Raw genomic sequence first — 26,312 nt, 5'->3', positions numbered from 1 at the left:
TCAGACATTTTACTTTACTGAGTATGATTAAGTGATGACATCACGGCATGCTGGGAGATCACAGCACGTCCTCATCGTCCAATCCCGTGTCTTCGTGCCCACCTGCAATGTGGGCGTTGATTGAGCCACATTTTTCCTCGCCGTTGAAGTGCAGCATCCCTCCCATTGGGTCAACATCGCTCACTGTGTGTGTAGTGTAGAGTTACATTTTTTGGACTTACAAGCACCTGTGGGTAAATTTTATTTTTCTCCCTTGTATCTGTTTTTGGTGGTAAACTAGAATATCCCTTGGCCACAAAAAGTCTTAATAGATTTTTATTCAAATCTTCATTCTATTTATTCTATTCTTTGTACAAAATTGATACAGTGCTGGTGCGTAAACAAATTATTCAAATCTCCCCCAAGACACACACACAGGTGCTTGTGTTTGCTGGCAAATAAAATGGGCAATCCTGTATTTCCACATTCCACTGCCATAACCCAGGTGACCGCACAGTCTTCTTCTGTGGTTTTGACCATCATAGGTCACGCTAATACAAAACTAGACAACAGCACAGATTTAACGCTGATTTTCTGCCACTTCAAAAGAAAATTGGTCACATTTCCTAATGCTTTTTGTTCATTGCTTAAGTGAATTGGGGGGGGGGGGGGTCAGACAGACAGGAGCTTTTCAGCTGGTCCAACAGAAAGTGAGCATTTACAGAGGATTAGGCAGAAGTTGGAAAGATGAGATGACAAAAGATGACGATGTCCTTGCCTACAAGTTAAAACTCTACGACTCCCAACAAAACTATATAAAGGAAACACATAAAAAGATATATGTTGCTGTTCCGCTAAAAACACAACAGTGGAGCTAATGAAGAGGCCAAAACATTGCGTCCACCCCAGATTCTTGTTTTTATAGGTGCCCCCAATGGAGCAGTCATGATGGACAAAGCATTAGATGGAAAGAAACTTTTTATTTATCTAAAAAAAAAGAATTTAAAATACTTACCATTTCATTTTGATGTTTTTTCCTTTTCCTAAAAAGAAGGACTATTCTCAAAAAAACCTTCATTAAAAGTAGGACTCCCCAACAAATATCGTTTTTTGTTGTTGAAAGAACATTAATTGATTCTTGTTAAGTTTTGTAAACTTTCACACACAAAAAATCCAACAAACTAAGGTACACTAGTTTCAACAATAAATACAATTGACACAATACACAAAGATGATTGATAGAAAAGCATTGGGACACGTGTTAGGAGGTGTATAGTCAAGTCTGTGTGTGTGTGTGTGTGTGTATCTCCTGGCAGTTGTGCATCCAAACAGTGTAGGAGGTTTCCATGGAGACAGATTCCAAATAGCTGCATCGTCAACAAAAGCCTTTGACGTGCACAAGATGGACACATGTTGAACATGAAAGTAAGTATTGGGAAACATTACAGTTAATTGTTGACAAAATAAAAGCACGCTGGTTGTACATGGCGGTCAGCATACAGGAAGTGTGCTTTCATTTTGCAACTTTGGGCAACTTCCTGCCATGTGTCTCAATACTTTTGTCCATGTAAATAAACTTGTGCTTTTATTTTGCCGCAGTCGATGACAGTGGTGCCTTGAGATAAATTGTAAATGTAATAAATGGAAATGCCATTAATGCGCTTGAATGGGCCCAAAAAACACCAACAAAATGCATTTTGTTAGTTATTTTTTGTTTTGTTTTGTTTTAGTAAGAAAAACAACACTCCACACTATTGTACTTTTAAAAAGTATACGATGATAAAAGATTAGAATGTAAAGAATCAAACAATTTGTGCATCAAAATTGTGCTACTTCTTATCATGTGCACGCCATGGCCATGGGGGGAGTATTACACTTACACATCTACTACACAGGTTTGACGATGAAACAGAAGAGAACCATCACAACTAAGCTGCAGCAAAGTTAGCCGTTCTTCGCAGAGGATAAAGAACATATACCTTTGAATATTTTCATATGCTGCGTCTGCATTTGTTGCCAGCACTTTTATTCAAATAGAAGCTTTAAAATTCTTTATAATGACTGCAATATTGACGGCAGTTTTGTTGGCCTATCTACGGCGTTTTGCATAGTGTGTTATTATCAAGCTAGCAGAATTTGGAATGTGGTTTGAAGAACTGTTTGTAATTCATGGCCATCACAGCTAATTCTTGCAATGTAAGACAAAAAAAAAAAAGAAGAGGCCAAGTGATGGCTTGTCTCTGGAAAACGTCATGTGATCGTCCCCATATGAGCTTTTAATTTGTTGCATTCAACTATCATTATTCGTGCTTTTATTTTGTTAAGCACAGCCACTTGCATCTCCTTTTCATGTCTCACATGTACAATTTGCCTCACACTGACTTTTGTGTGTGTATGTAAACAGCCACTTTGTCTTTTATAAGCCTTTCTACACACACACACACGCACACACACACGCACACACACACACACACACACACACGCACACGCACACGCACACGCACACGCACACACACACAGACAGACACACACGAAGACACATGGACGGTAGGCGGAGGGCAGGTGGTGGAGGAGGAGGTGCGGGAGGCGGCCTTTAAGTAAAAAGCATATTAAAAGAGGTGCACATCTCATTCTGCAGCCACATACATACATATACACACACACACACACACACACACACACGCAGTCAGGGTGCGTTTGGGACTATGGCTTCCACTACGTCAGGAGATGTTCTGCCCACCGGCGGCGGCATCTTCACCAGCATCCCAGACTTGTTTTTCATCCCTGAGTTTGTGAGTTGAGTGAACGTTCCTCCGCATGTGGTTTGTTGTGTCAAGTTGTTTGATGTGCCCTTCTTCTTGATTTTGCTCTCAAATGAGGGGCGAGTGGCAGTGTTGTTGTAGGATTTGTTTTTTAGGCTGATCAAAGATGAACATCTAAATTCAATGTTTGGTTTGCAAAACTGGGCTCATTTACTTAATTTTTTCTTAATTTTCTAAAATTCTCTTGAATTTAAATTTTTTCTAAATATTTTATTTGCACTATTTTCTAAAGATTAACTTATTTTGCTTTTTATAACTTTTTTTTATAACTTGCTTTTTATTATCTGCAACTTTCTACTGCTGATGATTTTAAAAAATATATAAATATAATTGTTTTTTTCTACTTAAATACATGTGTATTATTATTTAGTAATTTTCTTTTACTTACTATTTTAAGTCCATTGTATTTCAAAAATGTTATTTGTGTTACTTTCCGATTTTTTAAAATACATTTTAAAAATAATTATCTGCTATTTTCTGTTATAGTTAAACAAAATATATAATTTGCAATAAATTAAGAAATATGAGCAATTATTATTTTTTATTTCTATTTCTAAATCATATTTTAATTTATATTATTTTCATGTTTTAAATATACCTTTTCTATTGGTAATGATTATATATATTAAACTTAAAAAAAATGATCTTAAATCGTTAACATTATTTTTGGAGTTTCTATACTTGGAATCATGTTTTCTTCTATGTCATTTGTATCTTAAATACAATATTTTATTTGCAGCTATTTTTTTTATTTAAGAAAAAATATACATTATTTTCCCAAGATATTTTGTCTTTTTTATTATTCAATTTCTTTAGATTATAAATATTAATTTTAAACTTTGTCAATTTATATTTGATTATTATATATATATATTTAATTTATATTAAATTGTTATATTTTCTTTGTTGTTTTTGCAATTCTCTTTTATTTTCTATTATGTTTTCTGTATTTTTGAATTATATCGTTTTGAAACTGTGTTTGTAAAACGAGTTAAAAACATTTTTTTTCTTTACCTTGATTTATTTTAATGATTATGTTTTTGAAAAAATATAATTTTTTAAGCTTAAGCAATATCCTGGCACCATGGCAACTAATACACGGACAGTTGAGGCCAGTCAGTTGCCACAGCAACAACAAAACACGCACAAAAAACATTGATATAAATTGTTAAAAATGTGCTGTTAGTGTAGTAATAAAACATTGGTGCATTTTGAGTTTTCTGTGTAAACTAGAGCAGGCTGCTGTTGACTTTCCAGCTCATCGTCATACTGTAACGGTGACAAATAAAACATTTGACTGAACAAACCCAATTAAAACAAACTCGTCGGGTCAGCGAAAATGTCGTTATGTCGCAGAGCAAAAGAAATGTGCAACGCAGAAAAGATAATTTTTGGGTTGTAGCTACATTATGTTGAGCACTGTGTCAAAAATGCAACAAAACAGTTTTCTTCCTGTTTTGGAGAAAAAAATAAAATAAAAATTAAATTAACAATATTCAAAAATTCTATCTTTTTCAGTCAATAAGGAACAGCTGAAAATCATATGAACGACCTCGATTTCCGATCACATGATCCAACAAAATTTTGATATAATGGTTTTTCATTGCACACATTATGAACGATTTGAAAGGTTATTACCCCTAATACAATAACATTTACATTGAAATCTGATTATGATGCTCCATCTTGACTATACATTTTAAAACTAACAATTGGGGGCCATTTTTTCTTTGCCGTGAAAAATAAATACATAAAATAAATGGAGATGAGGGGAGGGCGTAAATCGATACTGGGCATCTTCTCTTACTTTTATGGTGTGGGCTGGTCGGGTCGGTCCTTCCAAAACCTGCTGGTCCAGTTTTAGAACAAACGCGGTCCGTGTTTGCCCACAACAAGTGACCGTAGAAGGGCAGACGGGAGATGTTTGCTTTTGGTGGCGGGGATTTCGACGCAAGACTCAATAAAGACGTAACACTACGTGAGACAAGCCACATATTTGACATTTAGACAAACTCATGGCGCACCACCCAACAAAAATGTCACAGGAAGAACTTCATTCCTACAAAATCATGATTGATCGTGATTTATATAACAGATTTTTAAGCTATAATTTTTTGATGGGTATTTTGTATAGTGAAAAGTCAACATTTAGTCAGCTTCAGTGTAGTGTGGCACGTTGTGCCACAACAAGCATTGATGCATATGAGCATTGTTGTATGTTCTGTTTGTATGCGTTGCTGCTCTGTGTGTCTTAAGGTAGCAGTTGTTTGAAGTTTTAAAGGGAAAGTCAACCCCCCAAAAATGTCTTGACAATAACATGTTCGATGCAGTCCCACTAGTCTAAAGTGTTGTCGAAGCAACACTGACTGTGCAAGTTATAGAAATAGAAAAGACTAATGAAATTAAGTTTCTAGGTTTCATTATTGATGAACATTTAACATGGAAAGCGCATAAAGAATATGTAAAATCTAAGGTGTCACAAATCGTAGCCGTGCTACACAAGGTCAAAGAATCATTGAACAAGAATGCTTTGTTATTGTTGTATAATTCATTGATTGTTCCATACCTGACCTATTGCATTGAAGTGTGGGGGTGTGCAGCCAAAACCGACACTGAATCCATCTTTCTTTTACAGAAACGTGCTATTCGTGTTGTTTACGGTTGTGGATACAGACACCACACTAACCCATTATTTATACAACTAAAACTTTAAAATGTAATGAATAGATGGAGTTTAACCGCCTTAAAATATTGTATAAAGCCCATCATGAAATTTTACCAGTTAAAATATTAAACTAAATGTACAAAAAGGGAAAGTGGGTACAAATTAAGAGGAACAGACATTTTTTACAAACCTAAATATAGAACTAAACAAAAAAAGAACGATGTATTTCAACTCAAGGTGTCAGTCTGTGGAACAATCTGGATTCTTCTCAGTCTATTTGTATTAAAGAAAAATACATATATATATATGTATATATATATATATATATATATATATATATATATATATATAGCACAAGGACACGCAGAATTATTTTGTAGTATTGTAACACTGAAAGCGTCTTGACTGCTCGCTGTTATTCTTTTGTGTGTGTGTGTGGGGGGGGGGAGGTTAATCGAGTGATCAGCATATGTGATTGCTTTCACTTATTATAATTGATTTTATTATTTTTAATGGGTGGCTTTGTTTTATGTAATTTAGATTGTATATTATGTGTAAAAACTCAACCAGGGACGGGGGTTGTAAATTAGCATTTGCTAAACTCTGTATGCTCAACATCAGCTGTTAGCTCTACTTAGTGTCTATGTCTGATTGCATTGTCCCTGTTAAATAAACTAATACAATGAAAATGAAAATGAAATGAAATGACAATTGAACAGTTGAGTATTTAAAAAAAAATACAATGATTAATTTTATGGTATTGTGTGAGTACAGTAAATTTGTGGGAGTGACAAACAGCTCAAAGCTAACTAAATAAAGGTGAAGTCAAGCCCTACATTTTCTTTACAATATGTTCTATGCACTTCCACTAGTCTGAACATGGGATGTTGATTAATATTAAGAATCGGAATAATAATAAAAACAATTTTTGGGCTTGCCTTCCCTAAGCTAAGCTATTCGCATATTTGATTCAGCTCCTACATTTATTCTGAGGTAGGGCTTGCTTAATGAAGTGGCCAGTGAATGTATCAAGCAAATTCAAAGCCAAGAAACTTCCTTCAGTGAAAATCCAAGATCAAATAAAGCGTTTCATATTTGTGAAGTACATGAGTCTGCTTGTAATATTCAGGGTGTGGCATTGATTGCGAGTCACTGACCCGTAAGCAGAACACAGCATAACAGAAACTGTACTGTTTGCTCAGCTTTCCTGCATTTATTCTCTTTATGAAGCATAACACTACTACGACACTTACTCATTAACTCTTTACAATAGATTCCAGATAAGAGGAGAAATTGCATAGAATGCACACACAATGTGGAATGCAGTAGAGCGGGTTTTCTGTGATCATTAACGTACAATTGCTCACTTGAAATAGAGAATGCAGATCTTGAACCACATGCTGCTTTTTTTCTGCTCTGTTAAAAGGGCCTTTAGAGTGATTGGTCATTGTGTGTGGGCACATGACTAAGCCAGGTGGCACTAATAATGCCCACAATGAATGGTGCTTTTCTATTCACATCTTGAGATAAAATCTGACGTTTTCCTGCTTTAATTAACGGACTTCAGGGTAAAATATTCACCATTGTGTATTGTGTTCATGCTAACATACTTTCAATGGGAATGTTTGACAAAGGAGGCGGGGATTGGGGGTGGAAAGTTTGTTTTTTGAAGGCTAGTTGATTGCCATTATGGTTTTCTTCAAGGGAGATGCTGACAAGTTCACATGCTAAGAGCTGTTTAATCAGCATTTCAGGCTAACTAACCTTGACTTCTTGAGCTTTTAACACGATCGGAAGGTCACAGTTAAGGAACTGTGACCTTTAACCCTAAACTCCTAACCCAAGGAAACTCGTTCAAGTTGGGTTACAACATCTTCCAAAATTCTTTTTTAAAGGTCTCAGAGCAGGGGTGGGCAAACTCAGCCCTCGAGGGCCGGAGTCCTGCAGGTTTCCCCTCTTCCAACACAAGCTGATTCCAATCAACAGGATCATTATCAGTGTTACTGTATGCAGAGCTTGCTGATGAGCTGATCATTATCAGCTGTGTTGCAGAAGGGAAACATCCAAAACCTGCAGGACTGCGGCCCTCAAGGACCGAGCTTGCCCACCACCGTCTTAGAGCCATGAATGATATAAGTCAAGTCAGACATAAAACTAAGCAGTGTACTGAAGCATTAAATTTTTAACAAACCTAACTATTAAAACGTAACATCCCAAGTTTTAACCTGTACAGCTCCCGCAGACAGAGAAATGAGGCAGTTATACAACACTTCTCAGACAGTTTAAGAGAGTTAATAACTCATCAAAATAACAGATAACATGGGGGACAAACTAATGTATCGATTTGTGAAAAAAATATCTAATTGACCATATTTGGGCATACAGGGTTTCCGCAAAACAGTGATGACATTTTGGGTGTCTCATAAAATGTTTTCTTTGATTTTTTTAAAGCAATTATGATTGTTTTAGTCTTAATTCACACTTTAAAGAACACATCAAATTCCATCTTCTTATTGTGCACTCTAACCCCAAACTCTCTAACACTACTATACACATTCATTGTTAAAAAACAAAAACAAAAACATAAATTTAGGTAAAAATCCTAACCCTAACGTACCTAAACTAGCCCTGATATATATTTTTGTGTTCCTGTCTGGCAGGTGTTTGGCGGCCTGGTGTGGATCCTGGTGGCATCAACTCGTGTGTACCCGGACCACCCTCTAGGCTGGGTCATGTTCGTGTCCGTCTTCTGCTTCGTCTTCACCACGCTCTGGTTCTTCCTTTTCCTGTGCGGAGCCAATCAGAGCAGCGTCTGGCCCGCCTTGGTAAGACACGCCCACCGCCACTGCTGATTGGCTAACATTCTGTAGTGGAACCTCAGAATTCCTGCTAGATTTTCATTTGTCGTCATCACTTCTCGTCACCCCGCAGGACACGTTCTACCATTTCTTGGCGGTGGTGTTCTACTTGAGCGCGTCTGTGGTGCTAGCCTATATCACCGTGCTCAAAGGCTGGGGAATCACCATCAACTCCTCGGGGGCTACACCGGTCATTGCGTCCCTCACCGGAGAACGTCTCAAAATCTACAGGCTGGACATTGCCGCCGTGGTAAGATGTCACACAAATGCACAAATTAACCGTTTTTAAAATTGCGGCCGCAGTAGCCTGCCGCCAATAACAACTAATCGACCACATGCCACAAGACGGCAGCAAAACACCTTTTTCTATTAGACAAGGTTAAGGCTTGACTAAATGAAGCTCATTAACTCACTTCAAAATCCTTTCTTGGCCCTAAGATACCACAAGATAATGCCTAAGCACTATTTTTATATTAGACATGGCTTTGGTCTGAGCACAAAAAAATATGTGAGTTTTTGAGCCAGAAATAGGGGAGAGATTGATTGCATCACCAAAATCTGTGAATTTGTGAATGACAAACTGCCAATATGGTGGTGCATGTAAAAAGGTCATTTGTAGAAAAATATATATTTTTCCTGTTTTTTTTTTAATAGCTCTAAAAATCAGATTTTAAATGTATTTTCCCCCTTATTTACTTAGCATTTTGTGGCTGTATTGCAAATGTATGACTTTTTTAAAATTAAGAAACTTTATGAAAATATTTGTCAAGTGTATACATAGATTTTAGGATTAATCACTATATATATCATCATTTGTGTGTGTGTAAATATAGTTTTACACGTTTAAATAATTTTAAAGTCAACCAAAAAATGTTTTGTCTTACGTAGCATGAATAGGTGCATAATTTCAAGTAAGTTCCCAATTTTTTTTTTTTTATTAAATCGTGTTGCCCAAGTACTCACCTGAAACTGACCCATGTGTGTGATGTCATCCAGGTGATGTCATACGTTGCCACACTCCTCTATTTCCTGCACGCGATCTTCTCCGCCATCCGATGGAAGAGAGCCTAAAGGGGATCCCAAAAATATGTCAGTCACCTCATCCTGAACACAGAACCACTTAGTCATACTAATTGTTATTATTATTATTTATATTATTATTATACTGTATACATTTTTTAATATAAGCTGTTACAGACAAGTTACAAAAGTCACATGACTGAATGAGCGTCAAACAAACTAAATGTCACATGTTTGAGTTTTACTATGCTAATCAAATCTGCAAATAATTCCAAATTATTAAATATTGGTCATACAAAAAGTTTTGACCACTGAAATGTTTTTTTTTTCTCTATAACATTTTGGCATGAAAAGTTTATGATTGGCAGGAAAAAAACAAAAAAAAAACCCTAATTGCTTTTTATTACTAAAGTATGTTGTGAAAATGAAAACAAGTAATTGTCACTTGAAATTTTTGGGGACAATTTAAATACGATTGTTTTTATGCAGTAGAGAAACATTACAAAAACAATAAAAGTAAAATATTTTTTATGATTTACACTTTTTTTTCAAATAAGTTTGAAAAACCCTAATTTTTGATACACTTTAACATTTTTAGCATTGCACATCTGTCATGTCTTTGAAGTGCAAAAAACAACCTCCAGTTCAAACCTAAAATATGAGTTTACAATTTCTTTAACACAAACATAAAATACAAAAACAATATATAAAAATCCCTGAAACTCTTTTAATTTTGCTCAAATTTAGCATTTATAGCACTGCACATCCACCATGTACTAAATCCTTTTTAAGAATATGTATATTTTTTAATGTTTCAAAAAATATAATAATTAAAAACTACACACATTTTAAATGTAAAAAACAGGCAATGCTTTATATTTAGCAAAAAAAATTATAAAAATATGCAAATACCTTAATGCCATCATTGCTTTGAAATGTGGGCTAAATTTAGCATTTTTAGCATAGCATGCCTGTTTATGAAATGTAAAACAATAAAATATAATCTAATTAAAATATAATTTAAATATGACTATGATTTGTTTTAAATGATTTTCAATTAAAAAAAAAACACACACACATAAAATCTAATATTTCACATTTTCACTGCAACGCGTCCAACATTTTCACATATGAGTTACAATTGTTTTTATTTTTTTTATATGATTGACTAATACATTTCCATGACAACACACAAAATACACTAAGGACAATTTTGCTTTCCTATAAAGACCAAGTGTCCATTTTTTCAAATAAAAAGTGAGTTAAACATATGAAACCAAATGTCATGGTGACCTTTTGCTACGCGTGTGTACAAAATGCTCACTATTTTATTCTTTTGTGTTTACAAGCAATCTGTACATCATCCTCGAGCCTTTCAATTCTGCTTTTTATTTTTGAAAGGATCACATTATGTCGTGCATGGATGAATGTTCCAAGACGATTATTTGTCTGAAAATGCTCACTTTTTGTATATACTTCATTAATGATTTCGCTAAACGCGTATATTTACAAATCTGCAATGTGAAATAAAAGAATAAATACATAGACTTTAAATGTGTCTGCAGATTATTTATGACAACTATGATAGAAAGTGAAAGTTTTTGTTTATTTAAATGTCTTTAAATGAATGTAAAGCGCTATTATTCTACTGCAGATATTTAAAGACGCATACTGTATGTGTGGTCTTAATGCTTCAGGCATGTTTTTAGTGGTAGCATGTCCAAAAGTCTTCATTTTGATCATGTCAGTAGTAAATGCAGGGATGGGCAACTGGAGACAACACTTTGAGTATCCCCTATTCCTTCCTCCACCTCCCAAAATATTTTGGGGGAAATAAAATAAATAAATAAATAAATAAACACGTTTCCTATATTAGAGTGAATCCCCAAATACGCAGTTATTTTTTTCAGTATATTTTTGTTCAAATTTTTTTTTTTTTTTAATCAGTGATTCTTTTGTGTAATTTTGATAAATGAAAAAAAAAATCCCCCCAATGCATTTCAATGGGCATCAACCATACACAGATTTTTGCTATTCACGGGCCGTCCCGGTCCGTATTCCCTGTGAATAATGGCGTTCCACTGTATGGTTAAAAAATGTCACCCTTCACCACGAGATGGCAGATACACTTGCACTGTGTCTTATAGTGCCTTATACTACAACATGAGTACGCCAAATATTTTTTTGCAGATTTGGAATGACATGCAGGAAAAACATAGTACCGTAAATTATATTAAAAGTTGATTTTTGTGTGGAAAAAAATTGGTCAGTCAGTATTGACTGTCTACAACCCTACCTTATTGCATTAGATGAAATTGTTACTGCCAACTTTTCACACAGTCCCGGCGGCATTGGGATTCGTGTCCAGTGTCTAAAATGCAAACAAGACGATAACAATGGCGATATTCCATCTGGCTTCACTCATGCCCCGGGGCCACAAAATTTCACATTGCAACAAAAAAAAAAAAAAATGGAGAGTGTGTGTGGAGATGTGAGAAACACCAACAATACCAGAACCGGTTAAACTAGCATTTCTACCTGCTCGCTATTCCTTCAGTCCCCACCGACCAAGACAAGGAAAAATAGGTGCGACTATTTTGGGATGGCGGCGACCACAACCCAATCCATGGGAAGTCTGCCCAGCGGACTGGCAATATGCGTGACTGTGCCGGATATGTTCTACCTGCCCGAACTGGTGAGTGACCTTCACCAATGACCACATCAAAGAAGCAACGGTTATACATGCTTTCATTTGGATGATTTCTATTGGAGCTATTTTGTGAGTGAAGACCCAGATTGTGTAAGGAAGATGTTTCTACATAAACACAGCTGGTCTTTTTGCTGCCTTGGGTCTTGCTCAGGCACCATTTTATGAACAGGTGCAAGTATGTCAACGCTTGGATTTCTGATAATTTGAAAGTTTGTATAAAGTTATGAGTTGTCAAGAAATATGATTTGATCTTCCAAAAACAAAGCAGTTTGCTTTAACCCATTAGCATAAAATTCATTTTCATTTTTTAGCCTTTCAAATTCCAGTTTGAAAATGTGAAGATTGTAGCACAAACTCAAACATGTTTTATATAATACACACTGAAATCAATAATAATTTTTTTTGTTTTGTTTAGATTTTCTAGGTTCTTAAGGAAGAAATCTGCATTTCTCTGACAGATTGTGTAATGAACTCATTATAAAAATATTCATCTCAATTAGAAAGTGGAAAAAAGATCAAAGCACTGGTATTCATAATAACGTATGGAATCTGTTTTCAGCTGGTGATCTTGCGTGCAGGTGACAGGTGGGCTGGTGTGGATCCTGGTGGCGTCCACCCACGTGGAGCCACCCAACCCTCTGGGCTGGGTGATGTTCGTGTCAGTCTTCTGCTTCGTAATGACCCTCCTCTGGGTGGTCATCTTCATCGCCGGATGTCACAAGAACGGCTCAACGTGGGTCACCGTTGTAAGGCGTCTCTCCAGCTGTATTCACTCCCACAGCGGCGCAGTTGAAGACACCCATTTACAAACATTGCCCATCTGAAAATTCCAAAAGAAAGCATATTACACTTAAATGCAGTGCAATATTAGACTGTACTTTATGATTGACCAGGGGTCTGCAACCTGCGGCTCTGGAGCCACATGCGGCTCTTTAGTACCTGTTTCCTGTGTCTCGCTGTGGATCTCAAAAAAATAATTAGTAAAAATTAATACATTTTTAACATATGCATTTGTATTTTTAGATAACGCATTCTTCAAATGAATTGATTTAGATAAAAATTAATAAATAAATATTCCCAAAAACGTCAGTTCACATTTTTAAGTTGTGAAAAATAGATGATTTTTTTTAAATTACCTAAAAATGTCCAAAAAGGAAGAGGAAAACAAGAAATTTTCATATTCATATTCATGAAATTGCCAAAAATGTCAGATAATTGAATAAAAAAAAAAGGCAGAAAAAGAAAATGTTCAGAAAATACCCTAAAATGCCCCCACCACCACCATAAAAAGAGGCAGAAAATTACCATAATACATTTTGGGAATTGCCCAAAAAGTTTCCTTTTTTTTTTTAAAGAAACAAAGCAACAAACAAAACATTCAAAAAGTTACTATAACATGTCCAAAAATAAAAGAAGAAATCACAAAAAATATTATAAAATGTCCACAAAAATACCAAAGTGTCATAAATTTGCTGGCAAAAAGCCAGAAAAAAATGTCCAAAAATATCCATAAAAAAGGAAGTAGAGAGACAATAATATATGCCCATGAATTTGTTGGAAATGTCAGAAATTTAACAGAAAGGGAAAAGTTGAAAAATGTATGAAAAACGAAGTATGAAAAAAACACACCAAAAAAATCCCAAAATTTAAGACGAAAGGTAGAAGAAAATGAATGTCAAAGTATTGAATGCTGCTCTCATACTTACCGTTGGGCCCTCAGTAGACTAACACTAACATTTTCCTTCATCTCAATCTTCAAATGTTTTGCGGCTCCAGACACATTTATGGTTATTTATTTGGCCTAAAATGGCTCTTTTGACGGGAAAGGTTGCTGACCCCTGTGCTTGAGTCTACTAATAAAATAAGCATGTGATTAACATTAAAAGGATTGAGATTAGACCATTAGAACTGATTCTAAAATTTTGTGACAAGGCAAGATTGTGATGACAATGTGATGAGAGAATAAGGAAATATTAGGACACTTGATTATTATATGAGAAGACTTGCCAAGCATCAAGTAATTTAACTCACTATATGTGTGTATTAGGATTTTGCCTATCACGCTTTGGCTGCGTTGTTCTATCTCAGTGCTGGGGTCGACTTAGCCTTCATCACCTTTCTTATGAAAGCAGGAGAGTTCAGAATCTACCAGATTGACATTGCTGCTGTGGTAAAAACATTTACACAAGCTTCATACTATTTCTTCTGTTCTATACCCAATATTTTAATGTGTGTGTTGCAGGTGTTTGCCTTCACAGCCGCGCTGCTCTACTTCATTCACGCCGTCCTGTCATCCCTGCGGTGGAAACACTTCTGAAAACAGAAAACAATCCTCCTAATGACCAACATTTCAATTAGCTTGGTATTAGCATTTCCTAGTCAGCCTACATTAGAATTTTTGAGCCATTCAATTATTTTCTATTGCTCTTTTAAATTCTTCATAAATAAAATAAAACATGTTTGTGTGGCTTGCTTTTCACCCCTTGATTGCTCTGTGATTTCATGTTGGTTACACCAACAGTAAAAAAACTATTTTTGCAAGCATGTGCAACTTGGTGGTCTGCAACATTGATTCAGTCGCACTTCCTGGTAAATAAAAAAACAAAAAAAACAGCTGCTGACAGTTTGCCAAGTCCATCAACACGCACTAAAGATTCAAATGAATCACGAGATCCATTTGATTTTGAAGTTGCATTTTATTTAAATTTACGTTACAAATCCAAGAAGACTGTTGGCTTGTGACATCTCATCATGGTTATTTTCATATCATACAATAAATTCACATGATTAGAAAATAATGACATAAAAATGAGCTTTCCACATGAATGGCGGTTCTACCAGATGGTGCGCTTGATGCCCGCCCAGAAGGAGCGTTTGAATCCCTGGTTGGCGCGGACATCGTCCCAGTGCAGACGTGTGTCTGGGATCTCGTGCTCGGGTTCCGGTTGAGGCCGCGCCCCCTCCTTGGGGGAGGCCACCACCACGGGCAGCAGGCCGCGCTCCTCCCGGAACTCCACCACGTGGAGCTGCTTCTTGTCGGCCAGCATCTGGTGGGTTTCCTGACGAATGGATGAGGATGGTGTTGGTGGTCACATGATGTTTACTGAAGTGTGCGTGTTGTCCAATATTAGATTCAAAAGCTTTCAGAAGTTAAATTACCAGCAAATAGACAGTGAAATTTCAGGATGGAAAAAGGAAATGCGTATTTATTAATTTAACAATTAGTTAAAACCATATAAATTACTTCTAATTATAAAATACAAATTTGTACATATACAGTATAATTTATATACTATATTTTTTAACAACGAATTGATTAAAAATAATAAAACTTCGGATGCATGCATGCATGATAAATGCATTTATGACATTTACATACATACATATTATGCATTTTAATGATTAATACCAAGTATAATATACTTTTTAGACCGTTTTTAAACGGGCTCTTAAGACTTCTTTTTATAAAAAACTTTTGCTTTTACATTTTTTACTTTGTAGCACTTTGAGATTGTTGAAATATAAAGTGCATTACAAACAAAATTTATTAATATAAGGTTATTTACCCAATTAGAAAATACATTAATAAATACATTATTTGTTTCTTCAGCCCAAAATATTTTTTGACAACAGTATATTGTAACAATTGAAGAATATTTATAACACCATAACCGCATAATAATAAAAAAATAGGGGTGTCAAAAGTAGTGCGTTAATTTAATGTTCTTTTAACGACACTACTTTTTTTTACCGCACAATTAAGGACCGCCCCTTACTTGGAAAGCCTGTACTGAGGTAATTCCAGTCGCAACACAGCAGACACGTCCACGCCAAAATTTAGCAAGAAAAATGCACTGAGCTGTCGCCAACAACTTACAAATGCACAATTGTTTTAAAAACCCAATGATTTCCACCACCCTGACCGCCTTGGTGGAAGGCACTAGAAATGACAAAAGCCCAATTGGAGCTCTGCGGGCTTTCTCCCATATGGCATAATCCCAACTTTCAACTTAACAACAAATTGTTTTATTTAGGTGTGTGGGAGCAGAAAGGAATTACACATCTCCACCATCTTTTCTTAGATAATATGTTTATATCATATACATCCTTGCTCCAAAAATACAAAATATTTGCCCAATGGGCACTAAGGGTTAATATTCGGAATCACTGCATGCCAGTGGGTTAACTTTATAGGTACTGTCCCCCCCTGGCTGAGCGTGGGCGGTTCTGCCCCTCTGTTGGCTGCTGGGTGGCGGCTGCGCCTTGGCCGTTCCCTGGGTCTCTTGCTGCGTTGCAGTGCTCTCCCTGGTGTCCGGGGCAGCGCCGCCCCGTCGCGATCCGTCGCTCTGTGCCCGGCGACGCGGTTCGGGGCGGGTGGGCCTCCGGTGTTCCCTGTCCCTTCTCCCTCGTCACCCTTCCTCCTCCTCTCCCCTCTCTCTGCTGCCCTGTCGCCGCCCCTTGCCCTATTTGTTGTCTCCTTCCCCCGTCCTGTCCGCCTTCCTCCCCCTCCCCTGGGCCAGGGACTCCATACATGGCCAGGGTCTTGGGGCTCCGGGGGCTGGGCGGGCGTTTTGGGGTGTTGTGGCTGCCCCGCTCCAGTGAGCCTCCTGGCACCTCGGGCGGGCCCCAGTATCCGGGGGGCGAGCCCTATCGCCCCGCCGCGCTGTTTCCATATGCCCGCCGGGATCCCGTTGGGGGGTTGGGTGGGGGTGTGGTGCGCGGGTTTGCCTCCTGCCCCCGCTGGGTTAGGAGAGGCCCCGCTAGTCGCTCCTCTTAACTCACTGCACTAGTTTTGCAGGAATACACGTTGCTAATAGACACATAGGGCACAAAACACACACTTTGGGGGGTTGGGGTAAGGTGGAGACACCGTCTTCGCCCTACAACTCCCCTCCAATTTTAATGCACCCCACAACTAGGGTGGGGGGTGGTGGGGTTGTGGGTCGGTGGGGTGCCTTGCGGGCCTGCCGTGCCCCGTTCTGCTGCGTTGGGCTGGGGCCGTGTTGGGGTGGGGGGCGCTCCTGGCTCCTGGGTTTGCTCTCCGGCCGGTGGCCCCTGCGGAGCCCGGGGTTGTGCTTGCTCTGTCCTGGCCAGGGTCGACGGCTCCCCTCTTTGGTGGAGGTTTTCATGCATGCCAGATCCACCACACCAGCATCTATTGAAATTCAAACAAAATCTGCTTCTCCCTCTGGTCATTAAATCGGTGGAGGCTGATGTCTGTGGATCTCACCTTCCTTCCTTTCCTCAGCCTTTCCTTTGGTCTCTTGAGGTCTCCCTAATTTGTTGGAATTTAGATGTTTCTGGGGTTGGTGATTGATTCTGGTTGGTAACCCGGTGGGATTTCACTTTTCTTCCTTTTCTTCGATCCTTCCTCGGGTCTCCTGAAAACCTCACGACTCTAGCTGGATTCTGAAGTATTCGGTTTAGGTGAACGGTATGGGATTTTTAATAGGTTTTAAGTGAATTAATGAGCACACACTCACACATGCACATACAAAAAAAAAGAGAGAGAGAAAAAAAAAAAAGGAGAGCAATGATGATGACATGTCGAATCGGTAAGATTACCGAATTTACAATACTGAGCTCCCTCTCTAAAAATTTTTTATAAAAAAAAAAAATAATAATAAAAATTTAAAATAAATTACAAATGCTAGCTAGTGGCAGTAAAATTACCTCAATATAAATCAATATCACTTGTTTTTTTACATCAGGGAACATTTTTAATTCTAACTAATTTGAATGAATTATGAAATTACTGAATCGATAACTAAAAGATGCAGCCATATTTCTATTAGTTTAACATTTTCCACTTCTATTTTAACAAGAGTATGAATTTTGACATTTTATTGTACATTTAGAACAGATATAACATTTGCAATTAAGCACGAGTTAACTATTGAAGTCATGCGATTAATTCCGACTAAAAATTTTAATCGCCTTACATCTCTAATAAAAAATAAAATACTGTAAATGTTACAGTAAATGATGTGAACTGTGAACATCTGCCTGCCATTACCTGTTTGACCAGGCCAGAGAAGAGCGCCCTGGTGACGTTGAGCAGGTTGACAGAGCCGTCTACTTTACAGTACATGTCCTTCAAGCCAATCAGCTTGCACATCGTGATGATGGCGCGGTGACAGTGAAGGCCGTAACCTGGAAGTGGACAACACGGAAACCTCTTTGGAAATAATTTCCACGAGGACAAGAAACCATTTGTTATACAACAGTTTGTACCTTCGGTCTGTTTCTTCATACGAAGCGTCGTCCTTTTGAACCTGGATTCAATGTCGTGATAAACTGTTGACCAACACAAACATCAAATGTAATGGGGAAAAAATGTCTTGCATTATTTTTCACCATTTTTGCTTGCTTGGCGTCTTTTCTCTCCACTTGCCCCCTTTGAAATCAAGTACAGGGGTACCACGACTATGCAGACAATACACAAAATGCTCACAGTTATATATTCTTTATTATATGTGAAAAAAGACTAATGTTACATCCATTTTTTGACAGCCTTTTTTGCATATTTTTGTTCTGCCCTCTTCTAACAAAGCAAGCACTAAAGTGCTGCTAAAACATTTGTCTTTTATTGTTTGTTCTTTAAAAAAAAAAATAATAATGTTTTCCATTCTGCTAGCGCTAGGTGTGAAATCTTGTGAAAAAAAGGACATTTAAATGTCAGACAAAGACGAGCTTTTGGAAACATTGTGTGCCTCATGAATCACACGTCAAGACAAGTAGAAAACAATTTTAAAAAATAAGGAAAAACCTCCTTGTTGCTCACTTTGTTAGGTCATTGTGCTGAGCTGACTGACAGCAAACGCCTTGTTGACGTATCGAATGGCATTTCGGCAGCCAGTTGCGCATTTTTTGTTGCTTTCATATTGCAGCAAACAATTTTGAGGCATTTTTCTTCCAGTTTGGTTCTCAAAGTGGCGACTAGCAATCGAAGTGTGTACTCACTGGTGTTGTCGTTGTATCTTTCTATGAAGTACAAATAGTGGATGGCTCGATTCTTTGCCTGCACAAACACACGCGCGTGTAATTATGATCCCAAAGTCAATAGAATACAACAGGCACTTCAATATCTGCACAACAAAGCATCTAATTCAAGAGCTGTATGGGAAAATTCTACTCTTAAAGACACCGCAGGACGATTACCGCTGCTATTAAGTTTAAGAACTTAAAAAAAAAAACATATTCAAGGTACTCATAATGTCAAAAGAGTTCTAATCGTTACTCTCACCTTCCTCAGAGCTGTTCTTCTGTCTGCCGCCTTCCCTACGGCAAAACCTGCACACAAAATGGAGTTTCCTCATTCACACATTCTGACCTTGTAACTAAATTGAAAATTAAAAAGAACTTGTGATTGACAGGCAGCTCCATTTCGGATTCTGTACCGAGAATCCTTTGCTTTTAATCCATCCTCTACAGAGCAGTGATGAATCCGGCGTACCCCAGGGTGCTGAGCTAAGTCAACTTTACATTTAAGATGGAAAGCGGAAAATTTACTTCTTTTTTTTTTATGAATGAGCTAACATACAGTATACAGTACATTGACTTCAAACATTAACATAAAATGAGTCCTAAAAGTAGTTTAAAACACTGGATCATTCAAATACAATTGGGACACAACATTAGGTACACCTGCACAATACACTAAATGTCACCTTCTATTGCTTATTGTGGTGGTTTGCTGTAGGGGACAACCACACTGAGTTTGTACCTGCAGCGCCTTGACCGTTGCCCACGGCGACCAAAGCACTGATGGACCTCTTCCTGCCATCTTTTGCCGTCATGTTGAAAACACTCTTCACCTGTGGCACAACAACAAACGATAAATAAGGACATTCAAAAATGTAAAAAGGCTTTACAACCACAAGGGGTCAGCACTGATAAACTACAAGGAAGAGACCTACAGTATAGGTATGACAACCAACCAATTTGACCAAGGCTAGAAAAGAGTTATTAGGCCACATCCATCTTATTTTTCCAAATTTTTTCGTGATTTTATGCTGTGGCCAACTTTACCAAAAACATTACTTTGACTCTCTCTTGTCTAATGTGATTCAAAGTTGTGTAGCAGACTTGCTTTCATTCAACCACATTGTCCTTGTTTGAGCAACACAACTTTCAAGGTTGAGCATTTCACTGACAAAAATAAAATCAGAAAATGCTAATTGAATAAACTCAAGCAAAGCAGCGGCGACTGGCAAGCTTGGTGGCCATGGACATCACCTCTCCATGTTCTTTGATTGCATCACACTTATTTATACTCCTTCCTCACCCATTCCCTTTTCTCCACCTCCCACCTCCTCCTCTTCTTTGCTGTCTGTATTCAGTAAACGCATGCTGGTGTCATCGTCCTTAGGAGTCCAGGCTTTTTATTCCAGCAAGCCTTTTTCATTTCATTAGGCTACAATGAATGTGCACACAAACACACACACACCCAGAAAAGCACTTGAGATGGTAACATAAAGTGCCATCTGGGGGAGTCTAATTCCTGCAGCAGGGCTCTTTATTTCTGGATGGCTGGAGAAGATGCATGAATGGAAAACACACACATAACCTAATTGTGTGTGTACTGAAAAAAGCAAGTAGAGGTACACACATCAAACGAGATTTGACTTCAAATCTCATTACCTCACTGTTGGATAATGAACGGCACTCACCTCAATGACACGAGAGTCGAAGTCTTCGTAGGTCTCTACAAAAAAAAATAAAAAATTAGCGCACACATATACGCAACAGTCCAGGCTAACCGAAAATTAGGGGTACTACAGACAGACAGACACACACACACAGACACACACACGATTGGAGTCGGTTCCAGCTGGGTGCACATCACATCCAGCGTGCAGGCCTCTTGTAGTTTTTTTTCCTCACTTTATTTTTACAACCTGCAAGTTCTTGTTAGCAGCAAGGGCGCCAGGGCGGTAAAAAAAAGGGGGGGGGGTAAAAAGTCCAAGCGAAAGGTGGCAACAGGCATCACTGCGCATATCTGAGTCGCATAAATGCTACAACAGCCATACAGTCAGAATATACAAAATCTCACAAATATACTGCACTAATGTATAATATTATGTAACATGACAAATATAGAAAAGTGTCTTATTTGTGCATGTATTTGCAACCTTGTTAGTAAATTGCTTTGTATAATATTATTTCCAATGATTAGATACATTCTAAATTATAATATTAATGCGTGTTTGACATTTAAAAAAAAACGTTTTTTATTGTTTTGTTTTTTTAAATGTCCATGAAAAATATGCAGAAAAAATCCATCAGGTTAAAAAGAGGGAACACAGATTTAATAAAATACATAAATATAATATTTTTTGAAACACATTAAAAAAATGCATGCATCCATTAAACAGTCAAAAAAGTCTGCACCAATTAAAAAAATGTATACGTTGTATGTAGAAAAAAAAATGTAGAACAAAAAAACATTGTCCCTAAAAAAGCAGGCAAAAAAGATAAAAACTTACAAAAATTTTTTTTTTACAAAAATTCAATACCAAGTCATAAATTGTATAAACAATGTATTTTGAAAAAATAATTATAGTAATGGGTGGCATTATAACCACATGCAACATGGCCGCATGACCCAATCAGACATGTGAATAAAGTAATTTGAGGAAAAGCATCAAAAACAACAATTAGCAACCAACGTTACCTCCATTGGGTCCCGGATCAGGGGCCCCCAGACTGATGCCCCCCCATGAGTTCCCTGTCCAGCCTCGTTCCCGCTTTATCTTCATCCTCTTCCTCTTCTCCCAGTCATCACGCTTACGCACTGCAAGGGAGGAAACAACAACACATTTTCAGAACATCATCAAAAGATCGTGTGTGCGCGTGCGTGTGTACATGTGCAGAAAACCGATGTGTGTGTCTTTTGCAATGTGTATAAAAGATTAAAGTACACTGTATGTGTGTGTTCGTGTGTACATGCCTAGTTCAGCTTGTACTTCCTGCTGCTCAGCCTGTTCTCTGCGGCTCATACTCTGCAAGGTGCCGTCTTTTAACACCGGCGCATTCAGACCGGGCCACATGAAGCCTCCGTGACCTATGCAGTCAAGTTAAAGACAAAACTGTCTTTTAAAGTGAACTCATGAACACTTCAGAGATCCAAAGTTCATTACCCTCACCTTCTCCAATGGCCTGGCCTCGGTTCAGATCACGCCTCAGCTTGCGTTTGGTTCTCTTCCCTCTGCCCTTCCTGGCGCCGGCCCCTGACTCGGCCAGCACGCCTTTCCAAAGCTCTTCGGCCGTCACTGGGCACAAACACGCCCTCAACATTTATTAGTTTCCCTGATCTATTCTCAACCCTATTGAGAATATTTATAGCATAGTAAGTTTAAAAAAATAATAAGTATAATATCAATAAAACGATCATGAACTGCATTTACAGGTATTTTAAAGTGGCTTTTTTGTGCTCCCATTAACAGAGATTGGAAGTAACGAAGTATTTGTATTTCGTTACTTCCCACTGTACTTGAGTAATTTTTTCTAGTACTTTGTAATTCACGGTGTAGTTATTTTTTTAAGAATACTTTTATACAATACATTTTCTAAACAGAGGGTCGTTACGCGTTACTTTTCTTTTACATGCATAACAATGATTAAAAAGAGAAGCGCAAAGCTGCTGTCAATGTTCCTGGCTCAGCCAATCATATGAAGCGTTACACACGGTCCCGGACATCCCCGCTTGTGATAGGCTCTATCTCAACCTATGAGATGACGCGATGGAAAGTGTCGAAGTTGAAATGAGATTGAAACTGTCAACATTATGGACTCCACTCAGAAGGAGCTAGCAAGTCGGCTGGCTGTCTACTCAGTCCGCCCAACCATGGCCTTACCTGCGGAAAATGCTCACCTTGGTCGACTATTAACAAGTTTAAATTTTTTTTTTGAAGAAGAAGAACAAGTATGTGCTTTGAGGACCCTCTTTTTCATTTATCACTCAGTTCCTTAAACCCCAATATTAGATTTGGCAGAGGCATCTTTCGTTGAATTACAGTTATAATTCTTTAATTAAAAAAACCCCTCCTGTAAAGATCATTAAGCATATAATTTATACATGTATTTAAGTCAAGTTGTAAAATGTCTGAAGTCCTCTTGTTTATGTTTAACAAATTTAAAACACCATAAATCATGCTGTTGAAGTATTGTCTCAAATGTTCTCAAATTTTGATACTGTAAATGTATAGCCGAGAAACGTTTCTTGGGAAGAGCATTATGGTGGTCTAGCGGCTTCAAAAGTCTTGGCCTATCAGCTATCCAGCTAATATAGCATTAAATGCTATATTAGCATTAAATGCTATATTAGCGTAATAAACCAGCTTGGTTCCATTTGTTTGCTGTCAGATTCCATGAAGCACTTGAGATATTTTTTTAACTTCTTAACTTTTAAAAGGCATTTTTGGTTGATGCAGTGAAAACTTAATTAATTTCCTTTGCATGTTTAAACCAAGGGCACCATCTAGAGGAGTAAAAAAAATGCTGCAAGCAAGGGCTTCATGAGGCGATTTAGTCAGTTTTAAGGGTTTGTTCAGTGATGGTCTTTTAAATTGAATGGTCTTCAAATTATTATTATAAGGACATTTTAGTCGCGTGTACTTTTTCCACTTTTACTTGAGTAATTATTTAAATGAGTACTTTTACCAAAGTATTTTTTAATGCAAGTAAATGCACTTTTAATCAAGTACAGAATGTCAGTACTTTTCCCATCTCTGCCCATTAAGAACAATACATTTTAAAAAGTAAAACAAAACAAAATACTTTGTAAACAAAAACAAGTGTCTCGCAGCGCTCATTGAAAAAGAAAAACTATTTGAAAATCTATACATATAACGGCATTCACATTAATGCAGATCATTTTTAAATTACTCTACAGTGGCATCAAAATAAATCAACAGCCATTAGATACAATGCATATTCGCTTAATAAGATATGTTAAAAAAAATCTTCCCCAAACTTAATGATAATGATAAGCACCAGAGTATTCCCTAATAATTTGGACTACAGCATTAGGCTGGAGTGGTGTACTGTTTATTTACTCAACTATACTGTAGATGGTGCATGCATCTATAGTGGCTACGGGAGATCTTTATGAACGTGCAATACAAGATCATCATTAATAGTCCGCAATGTACTTGTTTACTAATCATACAGCAAGACAAGACACTTTCATGTAAGATAATAAATTGCTTCCGTTGGTGCTACCGTTTTGGTTAGCAACACAATTTAAATGGACTCTGCAGGTATCTGTTCATCCTGGATTCCTGATGTTAGCATTTGTCCTTACGCTTGTTGAAGAAGCTGCCGTGTCTGCTTGGCTGCCAACACGCCATGGGCACAAGAGGAGGTGCGGGGGTCGCTCGACTGAGCAGCTGTGATCCATGGAAAGCGCCCCCGACAGCGCGAAGGGGATTTGCACCTGAGGAGAATACGCAGCCGTGATTAGACAAATACAGACAGTCAGTGTTTGTGCAAGTGTGCGATTTTCCACTACATTATTTACGTTAAAATGACAAGAACAAACAGAGACAGACGCCTTAATAATAAGTACAACCATACGGTCAAGTCGCCGTCCTGACCGACAAACTATGCAGGATTTGTCTCGGTAGAAAAACAGATGTCACATTTGGAATCACAAACACAGGCATAAAACATAAAAACACAATAAACGGCCTTTAAATACTCCAAAAAATAAGCTAAACGAGAAAAGCCTCACCTCCAACAGCGATACGGAGGGTACAACACACGCGAACGGCCGCCGCCATGTTGAATTTCTGACGGGTCCTCCAAGGCAGAAACGAGGTGGCTGAGCTCCGCCTGTTCAAAAATCGGCAAACAACTGCGTACCTGTTTGAATTACTGTATTTTTATTTTTCATTATTTACTAATAGTATTGCAATACTCAATTATTGTAAAGTTTATTACTACACCACTTATTTACAATTCATTGCATCATGTATTTATTTTTTATTTTTTTATAAAATAATAACATAGAATTTCTCTCTCTCTCTCTCTCTCTCTCTCTCTCTCTCTCTCTCTCTATTTATTTATTCATTTAATTTACTTTTACGTTTATGTTTTGGTGATATGTTAAGTATTATTTTTTTAATTAATTTAATACATGCAATTTTAATGGCAGCCATTCCAGGTTCTATCCTGACCAAGTCAGCTTGGGCAAACTTCAGTTCAGCCGCAACCCAAGTGAGGATAAGTATAGAAAACATACAATAATGAATGGCAACCGGAATGGCATGCACTTGGACCTGCACCTTTTAGTTATTCATTATTTGAGTATGAAAACCTGGAGATTTTTTATTTTTATTTTTAGAATTTTTCAGTAAGGCTTCTGTCATGATTGATTGCATATTCAAGACCCCGCAGAGCCTCATTTCCCCCCTTTGGCATCAATTATCCCATCAAGAGACAAGGAACAATAAGAACGTGCAGAATAAATTGAAGTCATCGAGGGGGATGGCATTAAGGGAAATTGTTGTTAAACTTCTGCTACCAAAATGCTGCAAATGAACAAATCTCTGTAGCTCGGGTTTCATGCCATGTATTGATTAGAGCACATGACAAAATGATCATTTCAAATGTGCCCAAGTGGTGCGTGCTAGCCGTGTTAGCTTCCAGCGCTACACAGGCCATCTTATGGCTATTTCTGGTCAGATGGATGCTAACTTGAGTCATTACACAACAATAGCGCCTTAGATCGTGGATCAATATTCTTCCACTTCCATCCTGAATAACGACAAAAGTCATTTTCATTAATCCAAGCTTAAATGCAACTGCCATTGACTTTCCACTTCAGGCCAAACGGGAAATCTTTGTAAGCATTTAGCAGCGGGCTAACGGTCGATTTAAAGTTTCTACTTTCGGGATGATATCATTATGTATTTTTGGTACAAGTGTGTCTCACACTGTATCTTCTTTATTGTGAGTGAATTATTGTGTCATGTTATCGTTCCCTATAGCTTCGAAATGTACCGTGTACAAACAGGCCAACAGGCACTGAAAGCTTGACTTGTGATGTCACATTGTATAAACACAAATAATTAACTGCAAGGCATTATTTGTCTGTCTTGACTGTATTTATAACATCGAATATATTTGAAAATGTTCAGTCCAAAAAAATACAATGGTAAATAATTTGAAGGATTTCATGTGAAGAAAGGCATCAATCTTCTGTATTTAGTAGCAACCATCAGGGTATATAAAAAGTCTACACATCCCTGTTC

General features: G+C 37.5%; 3 protein-coding genes across 10 annotated transcripts; 2 read left to right on the top strand and 1 right to left on the bottom strand.

Moving 5' to 3' along the window:
* The first annotated feature begins 1,277 nt into the window (after nt 1-1,277).
* LOC144061444 (myelin and lymphocyte protein-like) lies at nt 1,278-12,014 on the top strand. Of its 3 annotated transcripts, XM_077581925.1 has the most exons (5): nt 2,631-2,771; nt 8,127-8,291; nt 8,398-8,574; nt 9,321-9,413; nt 11,902-12,014. In XM_077581925.1, exons 1-4 carry the CDS (start codon nt 2,685-2,687, stop codon nt 9,393-9,395), a joined length of 504 nt encoding a protein of 167 aa, XP_077438051.1. In that variant the 5' UTR covers nt 2,631-2,684; the 3' UTR covers nt 9,396-9,413; nt 11,902-12,014. The 3 variants fall into 3 exon arrangements, with proteins under 3 accessions (XP_077438052.1, XP_077438051.1, XP_077438050.1); XM_077581926.1 differs by lacking the exons at nt 2,631-2,771; nt 11,902-12,014 and adding an exon at nt 1,278-1,404 and having other exon boundaries at nt 9,321-10,891; XM_077581924.1 differs by lacking the exon at nt 11,902-12,014 and having other exon boundaries at nt 9,321-10,891.
* Nucleotides 11,914-14,533, top strand: LOC144061445 (myelin and lymphocyte protein-like). 2 transcript variants are annotated; one of them, XM_077581927.1, is made up of 4 exons: nt 11,914-12,039; nt 12,633-12,800; nt 14,102-14,224; nt 14,297-14,533. In XM_077581927.1, exons 1-4 carry the CDS (start codon nt 11,947-11,949, stop codon nt 14,369-14,371), a joined length of 459 nt encoding a protein of 152 aa, XP_077438053.1. In that variant the 5' UTR covers nt 11,914-11,946; the 3' UTR covers nt 14,372-14,533. The 2 variants fall into 2 exon arrangements, with proteins under 2 accessions (XP_077438053.1, XP_077438054.1); XM_077581928.1 differs by lacking the exon at nt 14,102-14,224.
* On the bottom strand, nt 14,287-24,895 carry mrps5 (mitochondrial ribosomal protein S5). 5 transcript variants are annotated; one of them, XM_077581920.1, is made up of 13 exons: nt 24,791-24,895; nt 24,362-24,493; nt 22,203-22,328; nt 22,007-22,120; nt 21,731-21,850; nt 20,727-20,761; nt 19,781-19,871; nt 19,301-19,347; nt 19,018-19,075; nt 18,289-18,351; nt 18,071-18,207; nt 17,285-17,463; nt 15,124-17,209 (listed from the first exon to the last, which is right to left on the bottom strand). In XM_077581920.1, exons 1-12 carry the CDS (start codon nt 24,837-24,839, stop codon nt 17,299-17,301), a joined length of 1,137 nt encoding a protein of 378 aa, XP_077438046.1. In that variant the 5' UTR covers nt 24,840-24,895; the 3' UTR covers nt 15,124-17,209; nt 17,285-17,298. The 5 variants fall into 5 exon arrangements, with proteins under 5 accessions (XP_077438049.1, XP_077438044.1, XP_077438047.1 ...); XM_077581923.1 differs by lacking the exons at nt 15,124-17,209; nt 17,285-17,463 and adding an exon at nt 14,287-14,367; XM_077581918.1 differs by lacking the exons at nt 15,124-17,209; nt 17,285-17,463 and adding an exon at nt 14,731-15,113.
* Nucleotides 24,896-26,312: the final 1,417 nt, after the last annotated feature.

This window comes from Vanacampus margaritifer, chromosome 12 (genome assembly GCF_051991255.1).
Source record: "Vanacampus margaritifer isolate UIUO_Vmar chromosome 12, RoL_Vmar_1.0, whole genome shotgun sequence".
Lineage (NCBI taxonomy): Eukaryota > Metazoa > Chordata > Actinopteri > Syngnathiformes > Syngnathidae > Vanacampus > Vanacampus margaritifer.
This window is presented reverse-complemented; position numbering and strand designations above follow the sequence as displayed.

Excerpts from the sequence above, each read along its gene's own strand:
- LOC144061444 (XM_077581925.1), top strand. The coding sequence starts at position 2,685 with ATGGCTTCCACTACGTCAGGAGATGTTCTGCCCACCGGCGGCGGCATC. Across the intron at positions 2,772-8,126 it reads TGTTTTTCATCCCTGAGTTT|GTGTTTGGCGGCCTGGTGTG; the intron begins GTGAGTTGAGTG and ends CCTGTCTGGCAG. Across the intron at positions 8,575-9,320 it reads GGCTGGACATTGCCGCCGTG|GTGATGTCATACGTTGCCAC; the intron begins GTAAGATGTCAC and ends GATGTCATCCAG.
- LOC144061445 (XM_077581927.1), top strand. The coding sequence starts at position 11,947 with ATGGCGGCGACCACAACCCAATCCATGGGAAGTCTGCCCAGCGGACTG. Across the intron at positions 12,801-14,101 it reads GCTCAACGTGGGTCACCGTT|GATTTTGCCTATCACGCTTT; the intron begins GTAAGGCGTCTC and ends TGTGTGTATTAG. Across the intron at positions 14,225-14,296 it reads AGATTGACATTGCTGCTGTG|GTGTTTGCCTTCACAGCCGC; the intron begins GTAAAAACATTT and ends TGTGTGTTGCAG.
- mrps5 (XM_077581918.1), bottom strand. The coding sequence starts at position 24,839 with ATGGCGGCGGCCGTTCGCGTGTGTTGTACCCTCCGTATCGCTGTTGGA. Across the intron at positions 19,872-20,726 it reads TCGACTCTCGTGTCATTGAG|GTGAAGAGTGTTTTCAACAT; the intron begins GTGAGTGCCGTT and ends GTTGTGCCACAG. Across the intron at positions 18,208-18,288 it reads TATGAAGAAACAGACCGAAG|GTTACGGCCTTCACTGTCAC; the intron begins GTACAAACTGTT and ends GTCCACTTCCAG.